The sequence below is a fragment of the Taudactylus pleione genome, unplaced genomic scaffold, assembly GCF_031769625.1.
Source record: "Taudactylus pleione unplaced genomic scaffold, aTauple2 ptg000305l, whole genome shotgun sequence".
NCBI classification, from domain to species: Eukaryota; Metazoa; Chordata; class Amphibia; order Anura; family Myobatrachidae; genus Taudactylus; species Taudactylus pleione.
In genome coordinates, this window is record NW_028284706.1 from 11,164,327 (window position 1) to 11,177,741 (window position 13,415).

General features: G+C 42.5%; 1 protein-coding gene across 4 annotated transcripts in view; it reads right to left on the minus strand.

Moving 5' to 3' along the window:
• The window catches only part of CUEDC1 (CUE domain containing 1), a 165,613-nt gene that overhangs the window by 36,752 nt on the left and 115,446 nt on the right, over positions 1 to 13,415 (minus strand). For all 4 annotated transcript variants that reach the window (XM_088442106.1, XM_088442107.1, XM_088442108.1 and 1 more), the window contains one exon: positions 5,112 to 5,189. In XM_088442106.1, the coding sequence (XP_088298232.1) occupies positions 5,112 to 5,189 (78 nt within the window). The remainder of the gene's footprint in view (positions 1 to 5,111; positions 5,190 to 13,415) is intronic.

Here is a 13,415-nt window from a genome sequence, read left to right on the forward strand (position 1 = left end):
TTAATGTGACCTACTACAGATCTGTCAGTTAGCAACTGTATCTGTTAATATGTCTAATGTAAGCTTATTTTAACATAAATGATAAATAGATTATAAATAGATAGATATCAATGGCAAAATGCATGCAGGAGGTGATTTTTCACCTCAGTAAATTGGCCATGTGACTTGTTACAAGAGCTTTTGTGATGTCACCCAGCTTTGGTAGAAAGGTCACCATTTTCATTAAGGGCCACATGGGTCTGGGGCTGAAAATGTTCAAGGGCCTATACTGAGAAGGGGAGGAGCTGTAACAAGTGCTGTGTGGATGTGGTCAGAGCCACATTGGTGTGTACACCCCCTACGCTATCAGCTCCAATGTCTCGCTAAATACATGAAAAAAGAAAAAAAAAATGCATCCTTTTGTGAGAAGACTAGAACAACTATTTTAATACTGTGTGACCAACTAGACAGCTGGTCATCATTATGCTGAGCCTATTTTTATGTGGAGGCCGAGAGCTGCCACCCCCGATCTTGTCCATCTGAAAATTCAAATGCAGCAGGTGTCGTCTGTAGAGCCCCTGCTCTGCCCCCCAAATGCTGCAGCATGTCAATCATGCTGCGGCTTGAAAGGTTCTTTTGTAGAGATTGCAGGACCCTTCTGCAGAAGCGCAGAACGGGTCATATGCATGCGCAGACCACTCACCATAGGAGATGGGGCCTAATTAAGAGATGTACGCTAAGTACATGCCCCTAAGTACATGACTACCAGCTTCGATGTGCCTCGAAATTAATGTGATTGCACCTCCATCTAATTTTCAAATATTGAAATGTTGGGAAGAATGTATTTATTATATATAGCATGTGCACATTAGTCAAGTTACTAGCCCATATACCCATCTAGGGAATACATTTATTGAAGATCTATTTTGATCGATTTAAAAATCAATGACAATCGATCAACATCGATCCATTTCTAGGACTAAATCACACATTTACTAAAAATTTTTATTTTTTTTTAAAGTATTAGTAAATGTGCGACTTAACCCCAGAAACACAACATCGATGTTGATCGATTTACATAGATTTTCATCGATCAAAATCAACCTTTAACAAATATACCCCCAGGTCTTCAATTTTATCAATCTCTTTTACAAATGGCTACTTATCACCATTCAAGAACTGCTGCTCACATGGATTAATGCATTTCATGTATTGTGCACCATACCACAGTCAAAGTCATTTAGAAAACATTTCTATCGCATTCTTGAACATTCCTGAGCTTTTTTTGCAATGAGATGCCACATACGATGATAGATAGATACCCTGAAGTGTAAAAGTCATGGGATAGATGCATGGTATCATCTAGGACCCCCTTTAGCCCGGCAACTTGCAGCAACTCAACGTGGCATTGATTCCGCAAGTGGACGGAAGACCTCTAGAGAGATGTTGACGCATGCCATTTGCTTCCCACAGCTCCTTGATATTTGTAAGCGCAGGATCTTTGGTGTGAATGGACCTCTCCATCAAGTCCCATAAATGCTCTATTAAACTCATGTTGGATGAACGTGGTGGCCACACCATTCATCGTAACTCTCCAGAATGCTCCTCAAAAGAATTCTGGACAACTTGGGATCGATTACATGGTGCATTATCCTGCTGGAATATTCCATCATTGTGGGGATACATGAAGTCCATGAAGGGCTGTAAATGGTCATCAAGCAATGCAACACATCGGGTGCTGGTCAATGACATGTTCAGGCGGACCAGCGGACCCAACCCATGCCACGTGAACACACCCTACACCATTATGGAATCACCAGCAGCCTATACGGTGCCTTGTTGTCAACTGGGGTCCATGGCCTCATGGGGTCTGTGCCACACCCAAACCCTACCATCAGCCCAAAACAACTGGAACCCTGAATTATTGAACATCACCATAAGCCCAGATGAGGCGCTGTGTTCGGTGTCCTAGTGTTAACAGGAGCACTATGGCGGGTCTTCTGCTCCCATAACTTACCTTACCTGTCCTATAAATCAGGAAGGAAGGATCAGCACACGTATTGTAGTTTCAAAGTAAGTAAAAAAAAACAAAAAAAAAAAAAACATTTATTAAAAAATTTGCAAAACTGCAGCAAGCCCATCGACTGTTTCAATCATGTAGATTTTTTTCAGGGGCATGAAACGCACTGGTGAGCTCGGCAACACAAAAAGGTCTGGGCGTCCATGGGAGACGACAGTTGTGAATGATTATAGGATCCTTTCCATCATAAAGAATACATCCAGTCCTCTCCAGGAGGTAGGTATATCATTATTAAAGTCTACCATAAAGAGAAGACTGCACAAGAGCAAATGCAGAGGGTTCACCACAAGGTGTAAACCATTCATAAACCTCAAGAATAGAAAGGCCAGAATAGATTTAGCCAAAAAACTATAAAAAAAAAGCCAACCCAGTGCCCAGTTCTGCAGCAGCATTCGTTGAACAGATAAAACCAAGATCAACCTGTACCAGAATGATGGGAATAGGGAAACCAATCACGGCCCATTTTTCCCGGGATTGAAAAAATGTCAATCCCAGGATTGAGTTGAGCAATGAAAATATTATTCTACTATAGGTCTTCAAAGATAAAAATAACCCAGCACAGGCCCACATGAAAAAAAATTAAACGTTCATGCCCCCCCCATGTTATTTTGGTATACAATCGGGAAGCCGGCTGCCTTAATACCGGCACGGAAATAAAATAACTTTCATTTCATAGCGCCTCCATCCAGCCAGCCCAGCAGCACCACTATATAAAAAAAACATTAATTGACTCACCCTCCAGACAACACACACACAGGACAGCCTCCGTTCTTTCTCCAGTCCCCCGTCCTCAGGGGGGCCGGGGCAGTCACACTACAGCAGGCAGCGGAGCAGGTACCTTGCAGGCGGGCAGTGGCATCGTCAATAGTAGGCAGTGACGCACACACAAAGTGCGGCACTCCAGTCTGTTCACCTCTGCAGGCGGGCAGGCGCGGGTGTTGAGGGGGCAAGCTGTCAAGGGGCTGCCAGCACCCAACCCCACTGCCTGCCTGCTGGCCGAGGTAGCGCGCTCTGAGCCCAAGTGCTCAGCACTGCTTGGCTGCAGTTTAATTCCGTGAATCCTGGGATTGGAAGCGCCAATCCCGGGATTCAAATCCCAGCGTTTTTAGCCCAAAATCCCGGGATCGGCCACCTTAGATGGGAAGAAAAAGTATAGAGAAGGCTGGGAATGGTTCATGATCCGAAGCATACCACATTATCTGTAAAACACAGTGGAGGTAGTGTAATGGAATGGGCACGCATGGCTTCTAATGGCAGTGGGTCATTAGTGTTTATTGATTATGTGACAGAAGCAGCCGGATCAGTGGCGTCCCTAGGGTTGGTGTCAGAACGCTTAATGGACCCTGCTCGTGCTGAAGGCCTCATGGGGAAGAGGGTGTGGCCTTGCAGCATACCCTGGTTTTCAGCACTCTGGCAGCACAAAGTATTAAGGCCCAGATTTATCTTTTTGGCACTCGTTACTAATCTTAAATGGTGCTCCAACCAATTGACTCCCAACTGACATTTTTCAAACACATGACAGTTAGGAGCTGATTGGTTGGAGCATCATTTAAGATTAAGACAAGCGATAACAAGAATATCACTCGTTAATAAATCTGGGCCTAATAATTAGCATCTTATTTAGGTTTATGTTCATTTGTCGAATTACATTTGAGCCCTTGAAAATAGAGCACTGTGTATGAAAATGGTTGCAATTCCTAAATGTTTCATGCAATATTTTTGTTCAACCCCTTGAATTAAAGCTGAAAGTCTGCACTTCAATTGCATCTCCATTGTTTCATTTCAATTCCATTGTGGTGGCGTACAGAGCCACTATCTCAGTGGTCTCCAACCTTAATTGGGGTGGGAGCTACTTCAGAAAAATGAGACGTCTTGAAGAGCCACATTTTATTTTTGAAAACTAAAATCTGGCCAATAACCACATTTTTCATAGAAAACCAACAATGCATGTATTAATACAGTGATAAATATCACTATTTATAAATGCATTGTTGTTTCTCTATGAAAAATGTGGTTATTAGCCAGATTTTAGTTTTCAAAAATAAAATGTGGAGAGCTGTCAGCGGGGAGCAGGTGGCTGCTGGATGGTTTGTGCCGGTGGAACAGTGGATGAACAGGCCCCCCACCCCCTTTCAAAGTGCCCGACTCATAGCCACAACCCCCCCCCTTCCACCACAACCCCATGGAGCAGGGACAGCAATAATGCAAGAAGAATAAGATACGTACCTTACCTCCTCCTGTTCTGGCTGCTCCTCTGTCCAGGGTTGTTGCTAGCCTCAGTCCAGTCCTCACATGTCGCTGCTCCTCTGTCAGCGGCGCGACTTCATGATATCATGTGCGCTGGCTCACAAGTAAAAACTTTATTGCACCTGTCGCCCGAGGTAGCCTAGGTAGGATGCGGAGCGGGAAGGCAGGACGGAGCGGGAGGGCGGGTCCTTGTTTGTCACTTCTATTGTGCAGCCGCGGGGGATAAGAGCAGGCCCCCGAGCCTGTAACAACAAGGATATAGTAGTAGCGGGACTCAAGCCACCGTCCTTATGGCTACCGGTGGCTCGCGAGCAATGGGTTGGCGACCGCTGCACTCTCTCATTCAAGCCAGTTGTATGCAGAGTGGTTGATATGGTTGACTGGGGTACCTTCACTCAAGTCTCAGTCACTGAACTTTGTAGTTCCTTCAGAGATAATTGGCCCCCCTGTGGCTTCCCTCACAAATCTCCTGCTTGCTCCGATGCAGTCTTTTGAGGGATGGTTTTGTCTAGGCAGCGCCTGGTTGGTATGATGCAGACAACAGGGAACTGAGCAGTGGGCAGAGCAGCAAAAAGTGCTAGTATATTGCATTGTGCTTTACAATTATGAACAAAACAGTAATAAAATGAGACTGGATAATAACAGACAGACTGGGAGGTGAGAGGGCCCTGCTTACAATTTATAGGGAAACGGTTCTGCCGAGATGACTAATGTTTTCTCTAGTGTAATTATAATATATAAACTTCAAAGTCTGGATGCATGGAGAAAAATGCATTGGTTTTGTTCTACTGCCATTTGTCCTTACCGGATATTGAAGGGCAAAAATCATTATTCACTGGTGTACTGCTAGACTTGGTTTTTTTTGACTCGTATTTCAAACGATCTAAAAAATATAAAGCTTGTTAAATAACGTATCGAATACCTAAAATACAGTTTTAGAAATTGTAGTTTGTAATTGCATCATTTTGACAGAATTGTTATATTAAAAATAAGATTTTTATCTTTGCAGTATGTTAAAAAACACATTTAAGTTTCCTTAAGTACATACACATTAATTTTATGTTCTTCCTTAAAGTGGCAGCCATACTAACTAGTGCTGTATGTTTCAGGGCAGCCCTGGAAAATTAAAAAAATTTGGGATTGATGCATAGTGAGTACAATGGCACTTGGCGTTGCGTGTACTGTGTGAATTTTGCTTTCTACATGCCAAGAACTGAGGGCACAGGCACATGTGCCAATGAAGATTTGTAAGATTCTGCTTAGTGCCTTTACGCATGAAAGGGGAACGCAAGTAGAGTAGAGGCATATATTTGCACAATTGTGAACACAGGACAGGAAAAATAAGCACACATCCCTGGGAATGTGCTAATAGTAAATGATGATGTCGATCACCAGCACTAGTGATTGGCTGTTTGTGAATGTTCTGCTGAAACAGATTGGTGATTTCTTTGTTTTTAGTGCACATATAAATGAGTAACAGTGAAAGTGTTTGTTGCACATAAGGTAAATGCTTTACATCATGGGTGCAAAGTTATGACATAAGTGTCTGTGGCATCTTCCTTTGGGTCTTACACAACATTGACCAGTTTCAGCAGTTGGACAGGTTATTGCAGTTTAGCCCAGCCACAGGGTTTTGTCATTCGCAACAGCACTTGTCACATTATAGAACAGTGCATATACTTGCTAGGAATTGGCAAGTGCCAATTGCTCCGCTACAATATATGAAGAGCAACAGGGTTCAGAATCAAGAATGTCTCCAGTTCTAGTTTTTAAAATGAAGCAAACATCAAATTGTTGTTTACTTATATTATTCCTACGCAAAGCAGTTGTAAAAGGACACTCACAGAATCATGAAAAGAATCTGCATAGATATTGTTTTGTGTGTGTTAATTTCAGAAGCTGTACTAGATTAGGACCTAGTTTTCCCACATTTTACTAGAGGTAACAGAAGCATAAATTATACACTTTTTGCTTATAGTTGTCTTTAGTGAATTTTATCAAACCAGTTTCTTAAGCAATTGTTAAACGGTCTCTCGTGGGTGTGGCCTGGACGCTGCCGGGAGAGGACGTGTCCCTTGGGAGCTCCTGCTATCGGACTTACTCTCCGTTGTGTGGCGTGCCTGGGCTCGTGTCTGAGCAGCTCCTGCAGTCAGCGCAGCCCGTGGGAACCATACACTGCTGTCCCCGAACCTCCGCGTACCTGCTTTCCGCTGCGGCCTGCTCCGGGACTTGGAGCCGGGGCCTTGATTTGGCCTCATGACCCGCCATGTGATCCGCCGCGGCTAGACCTGCCATTATCGCGGTCCTCCTGCCTCCGCTCTGCACGGCTGACGCTGCCCCATCCTGCAACTAGGTCTGGTGGCCTCCTCCAGGACTCGGTGGGTGAGTCCCCAATACATACCTGACGGGGTTGGGCTCCAGGCGTTTGCCATCTTGGAGTGAGTAGTGCTGCAGCTGTGCTGGGGCTCACCATTCCCTGGGACCCAGAGTGCTCCTGAAATCCCTGGGGCTGCATTCACCATATAAAGGTTCTGAGGACTATTTCCCCCTTTTGCTTTTCCTGGATGGTGGCTCTATAAGTACAGTGACTGCTGCTCCCTCCATTGTGCTAACCTGGTCAACTGCTGTATGTGTGTTCCCAGATAATGCCATGTGAATAACGTCCCTTCGCCTACCCATGCGACATTTTCTTATTTTTTCATGAACCCTCTTTAGTTGCTATCTGCTTCTTTGACTTTCGTTCTACTGATCTCTGAACGTCAGACTGATTGTTGTGACTGACCATGTCTCCTAAGAAACAGCAGAAGTTTTCTTCTTTGACTCAACCAATTCGCTTTCAGCCTCGTGGATCTGCAGCCGCTAACAAATCTCCTACGCGTCCAGTCGATCTTCGCAACTTATCTCCTGCTCCGTCACCCTCAGTTGGCTCGCCTTTTCATGTTACCCAGCCGGATTCGATGGATGATGATACTCCTCTGACAGCTCGGATGATGCAACAGATGTTCCAATCCTTTCGGGTGGATCTCATGGTTGATATGCAATGTGCATTGCAAGATGTTAAGTGGGAGTTAACTGATTTAGGGGACAGGACTGATCATCTTGAAACAAAAATGGAAGAGCTTGTGACCTCTCATAACACTCTCCTTACTGCTCACGATTCCATTGTGGCGGAGGTTTCTGCACTGAGAGACAAGTTGGCAGACTTGGAAGACCGATCCCGTCGCAATAATATTAAAATTCGGGGAATCCCAGAATCAATGTCAAATTCAGAGCTCCAAGAATTTGCTTTGTCTCTATTTTGGAAACTCCTACCATCTTCGGCTGAGTCTGACCTATTCATAGATCGGATCCATTGTCTTCCCAAACCCCGTAATCTGCCTTCTGCGTCTAGAGATACTCTTCTGCATATCCACTTTTATCACGTCAAAGAGGCTATCCTCCAAGCAGCTAGGTCTGACTTGGATTCTGTAATCCTTGGAAACCTACAATTGTTCCCTGATTTCTCGGCAGCCACCATTATCAAGCGCCACACCTTCTACCTTCTCACCTCAACTCTTCGTGCTAACGAGATTTCATATTGCTGGGAATTCCCGCTCAAACTCCTTATACGACGAGATGGCTCGACTGTTGTGGTGTCCTCTTTAGAAGTGGGACTTAAATTACTAGAGGAATGGAACATTACAGCCCCTTCGTCCTCCTCCAAGTCCATGCTCTGACCGCCCCTCTTTGGACTGAGGGTTTCTGAGAGAGGTCTTCCAAGGCTTCTGATGTATGTTATATTGTGAGTCATTAGTTAGTCTCACAAACAATGTTTATGTCCTCCTATTATTGGGTCTTATATGTTCATTTGTGTTATATTGTTTTTCTACAATAATGTCGTATGGGTTGGCCTGCCCCAATGTTTTTAGTTTTGCCACATTTAATTCCTTATATTTCTGCCAGATATACTGGGCATGTTTGGATTTTTTTTCCACTGGTGTCCTTCCCCTCCTTAGTAGTTGTTTTTTTTTTTTTCCTTCTATTTTTTTTTTTGTAAATATTTTTTTTTCTGGAGTTTATTTTTGCTCTGTGGGTTCTCGCTAGTGAATGATCTGCCTTATTCTATAAGTTTTATTTATGGTTAATCTTTTTTCCCTTAATGTAAAAGGTTAAACTCCCCTAATAAACGACGTTTAGCCTTAAGTACTTTTTATGCCCACAAGGCTGATGCTTTACAAGAAACACATTTCTCTGCCCTTAATCCCCCTGTATTAAAAGATTATAGACATCCTGTTTGCTAGACAGCCAATGGGCCATTTAAAAGAAATGGAGTTGCCATTTTATTTAACGTTATCTCCCCCTTCACCCTTTCTAACAAAATAGCTGACAAAAATGGGAGGTATCTCATACTAGTGGGAACTCTTCACAATACCCAGGTCACCTTGGTTTCCCTATATGCTCCAAATTTCCGACAGGTCTCTTTTCTGCGAGAGGTCTTTATTGAGATCCAAAGAGTTCAGAAAGGTTCCCTTATGATATGTGTAGATTTTAATATTGCCCCTGATCCTCGTATTGGTAGATCTGGTGCTACTAGATTTGGTGTACGCCCTGGGGATCTAGGCCCGTCAACAGCCTTTAAAAAATTGCTTGCTGTATTTGATATATATGCTATATGGCAGACCGAAAACCCTGAGGTGAGTGATCATACTTTTTTTTTCTAATGTTCATAACACATACTCACGCATAGACCTTATTCTAGCTGATAAGTGGACCCTCCAACTTACTCACACTATAAAAATTCTACCCATTACTTGGTCAGATCATGCCCCCTTATTATGCATATGAAACCTATCCATATCTGGCTCCCCAATTCGGCAATGGAGGTTATCTGATTACCTCCTTCAGTCCCCTGAAGTAGTCCAGGCGCTTTTAGCTTCCCCTTCTCAATATACCGACACTAATTCTCCTGAGGACACTTATATTTTTACTTACTGGTGTGCCTTAAAAGTTGTGAAGAAACAATATTTATGTTTACAGAGAATTTAGAATCCCAACTTGTTACATTGGAATCTCAAAATCAAAGCCATCCCACTAGGGAATTAAAAAAGCAGCTGGTATCAGATAAAAGCTGCAGAAACTCTTTATGGATAGTATGCAGACAGGTCTTACTAAAAGTAGGCATAAATTCTATACAGCAGGTAATAAAGCAGGTAGAATGTTAGCTCGCAGGTTAGGTGGCCAACGAGCACAGAATAGAATCCATTGCTTGATTGACGGCGAGAATAAAAAGACATTTAACCCTCAACATATTTCTAACCTTTTTGCACAATATTATGCTGCTCTTTATGATTTACCGTCTGACACTGTAACCCCACAACCTACTAGAGATACTATTTCCTCTTTCTTTTCTAGTTTGAAATTGCCATTTGTCTCTAGGGAAGACTTAACTTCACTAAATGCCCCTTGGACTCTTGAGGAAGTTAAGTATGTTATTAAAAATCTCCCTAAGGGCAAAGCTCCAGGCCCCGATGGCTTTATTAACACCTTTTATACTTCTTTTTCTGCTGCTCTAGCTCCTTTCCTAAAATCTTTTTAACGAAGCAACTAAACTAGGCCGTCTCCCTGTTGAACTTTTGGCATCCCAAATAGTCACTATCCCTAAACCTGGTAAAGATCTTTCAGATGTTAAGAACTATAGACCAATAGCATTATTAAATACGGATGTCAAAGTATTTGCCCGGCTTATAGCAAATCGAATTTCCCCCCTTGTCCCACAGCTTATACATCCCCATCAGGTTGGTTTTGTCTTGGATCGACAAGCCTCTGATAATACCCGCAGAGTGTTCACTATAATTCAATTGCTGTCTCTGTCCCAGGAAAAATTCATCCTGCTTTCTTTAGACGCCGAGTAAGCCTTTGACAGACTTAATTGGGATTATATGAAAAATACGCTGTCTCTTTTTGGTTTTGGCAGCGCCATTCTGGATTCAATAATGGCTTTGTACCAACACCCCTCTGCTCGGCTCTTTAGCAATGGCTTTCTCTCCAACACTTCCCCCATCTTTAATGGCACCAGGCAGGGTTTTCCTCTTTCCCCTCTCATTTTTGTTCTTGCTATGGAACCCCTAGCTCCAAAAATTATTGACTCTACAGAATTTCCTGGTTTCCTCACTCAGAATGGTCCTCACAAACTTGTCTCTTTGCTGACGATGTCCTCCTATTTGTTACCAAACCTTTAAATTCTTTACCTATTTTACATTATATTTTGGATAATTTTAGTGCAGCTTCTTTTTACAAACTAAATACATCTAAATCCGATTTCCCTTCCAATCAATATTTACCCGTCTGTACTATCCCTCCTCAAACGGAATTTTCTTTATAATTGGCAGACTGTCTCTCACTTACCTTGGTGTGCAGATTCCAACCCATGTTAAAGATGTTTTTGAAGTTAATTTACCTCCACTGTTCACACATGTCTGCGCTAGCTCGCACCTGGGGTTCCTTTGAGATTTCATGGTTGGGCTGCATCGCTGCCTTCAAAATGACATTACTTCCCAAATTAATGTATCTACAGTCAGGTGCATAAATATTGGGACATTGACAGAATTTTCATATTTTGGCCTCTATTCACCACCACAATGGCTTTCAAATGAAACAAGCAAGATGTGCTTTAACTGCAGACGTTCAAATTTAATTTGAGGGTAATTACATCCAAATCAGGTGAACGGTGTAGGAATTACAACGGATTCTATATGTGCCTCCCACTTTTTAAGGGGCCAAAAGTAATGGGACTATCAACTCAAAAGCTATTTCATGGACAGGTGTGGGCTATTCCGTCGTTATTTCATTATCAATTAAGCAGGTAAAAGGTCTGAAGTTGATTCTAGGTGTGACATTTGCATTTGGAATCAGTTGCTGTCGACTCTCAATATCAGATCCAAAGAGCTGTCACTATCAGTGAAGCAAGCTATCATTAGGCTAAAAAAACAAAACAACTCATCAGAGAGATAGCAAAAACATTAGGTGTGGCCAAATCAACTGTTTGGAACATTCTTAAAAAGAAAGAACGCACCGGAGAGCTCAGCAACACAAAAAGACCCGGAAGACCACGGAAAACAACTGTGGTGGATGACAGAAGAATTATTTCCCTGGGGAAAAAAAACCCCTTCACAACAGTGCGTTCTTTCTTTTTAAGAATGTTAAAAACAGTTGATTTGGCCACACCTAATGTTTTTGCTATCTCTCTGATGGGTTTGTTTTGATTTTTCAGCCTAATGATGGCTTGCTTCACTGATAGTGACAGCTCTTTGGATCTCATATTGAGAGTCGACAGCAACTGATTCCAAATGCAAATGTCACACCTAGAATCAACTCCAGACCTTTTACCTGCTTAATTGATAATGAAATAACGAGGGAATAGCCCACACCTGTCCATGAAATAGCTTTTGAGTTGATAGTCCCATTACTTTTGGCCCCTTAAAAAGTGGGAGGCACATATAGAAACCGTTGTAATTCTTACACCGTTCACCTGATTTGGATGTAATTACCCTCAAATTAAATCTGAAAGTCTGCAGTTAAAGCACATCTTGTTTGTTTCATTTCAAAGCCATTGTGGTGGTGAATAGAGGCCAAAATATGAAAATTCTGTCAATATCCCAATATTTATGCACCTGACTGTATTTCGAACTATCCCTTATATTTTTCCTTTCTGTTATTTAACGATGTTTCAAAAATTAATGGTATCATAGGTTTGGAAAAACAAGCCCTCACGGTTAGCGACCCAGAAGATGGCTCTTCCAGAAAGATATGGTGGGCTGAAGCTCCCCGACCTTTCCTTGTATCAATCAGCCTGCATACTGGCACATATTCACAACAGGTTCCTGCCCCCTAGGGTCAAGCCCTGTTTCGATCTAGAATGTACTACAGTGGCGGGTTTCCCTCTAACAGATTTGCTTTGGCTTCCAATACAAACCCGCCCCCTCCCTCAGTTTTGCCCATTAGCTATTGTGGATGCTCTGAAGGCATGGGATACTACTGTTATATGTAATGCGAATTGGGGTCTGCCCTCTAGAAATTTATCTGTTAAAGCGTTGAGTTTTTTAATCCCCCATCTGTCTCTTACCTTATGGATCTCCCATGGGGTAAAATGATTTCATTCTCAGTGATTCTCTACTGCCTTTTTCCCAACTCCAAACAACATTTGGAGTCCCCACTACAGCCCACTATTCCTACCTCCAAATGGCCCACTGGCTTCGTGACATGCATCAATTACCCAGAGCATTGTCCCTACCTCCTCCATTGCTCTTGAGTAAACTATCTTCACAAACCTCTAGGGGGGACATTTCTTATTGGTATCTGTTTATACAGTCTACACCTGTCAACAAGTCTACAACGCAACTCCAATGGGAATTTGATTTGCAACATACTTTTACTCCACTGCAATGGGAAAGCATGTATGTACTAACTCATTTCACATGTCTAGGTGTACCAACCATATAGTGGTGCATTTTAAACTACTCCATAGACTCTATTTCACTCCAATTAAACTGCACAAAATGTGTTCTTCTTGTTCAAAATTCTGTTGGAGACAATATTCGCAGGAGCGTACTCTTTTTCATGTTTTCTGGGATTGCCCAATCCTTCGTGGTTTTTGGATTGAGATATTTGATTTATTGTCTAGAGTTCTTGGTATGATTGTTAATCCGAATCCGGTTCTAGCATTGCTTAACTGGTGTCCCCATTCTATTCCTAAAAGTGAACGTTATCTGACAGGCCAAATTATGCTGGCGGCTAGAGCTACTTTGGCCCAATTGTGGAAATCTCCGAATCCCCCCATTATATCTCGAGTATTTTCAAAAATTCAGTATAATTTTGAAATGGAGACTTATAATGTTCCCTACTCTACTTCACCTAATTCTCCTTGGATGAAATCGATGTCTTGGTATCTTTACATTACTGCTGGTGCTCTTCAACAGATCCATATATCTAGTCCCCCTACTCCGAAATTTCAAACCTTGCCACAGCAAGATACCTGATTCGGATTTTAGTTTGTTGTATCTGTTGATAAGATATCACCCACATGCTGTATATGTGTTTCACTGTGTCTCCGGATGTTTCTATGTTCTACGTC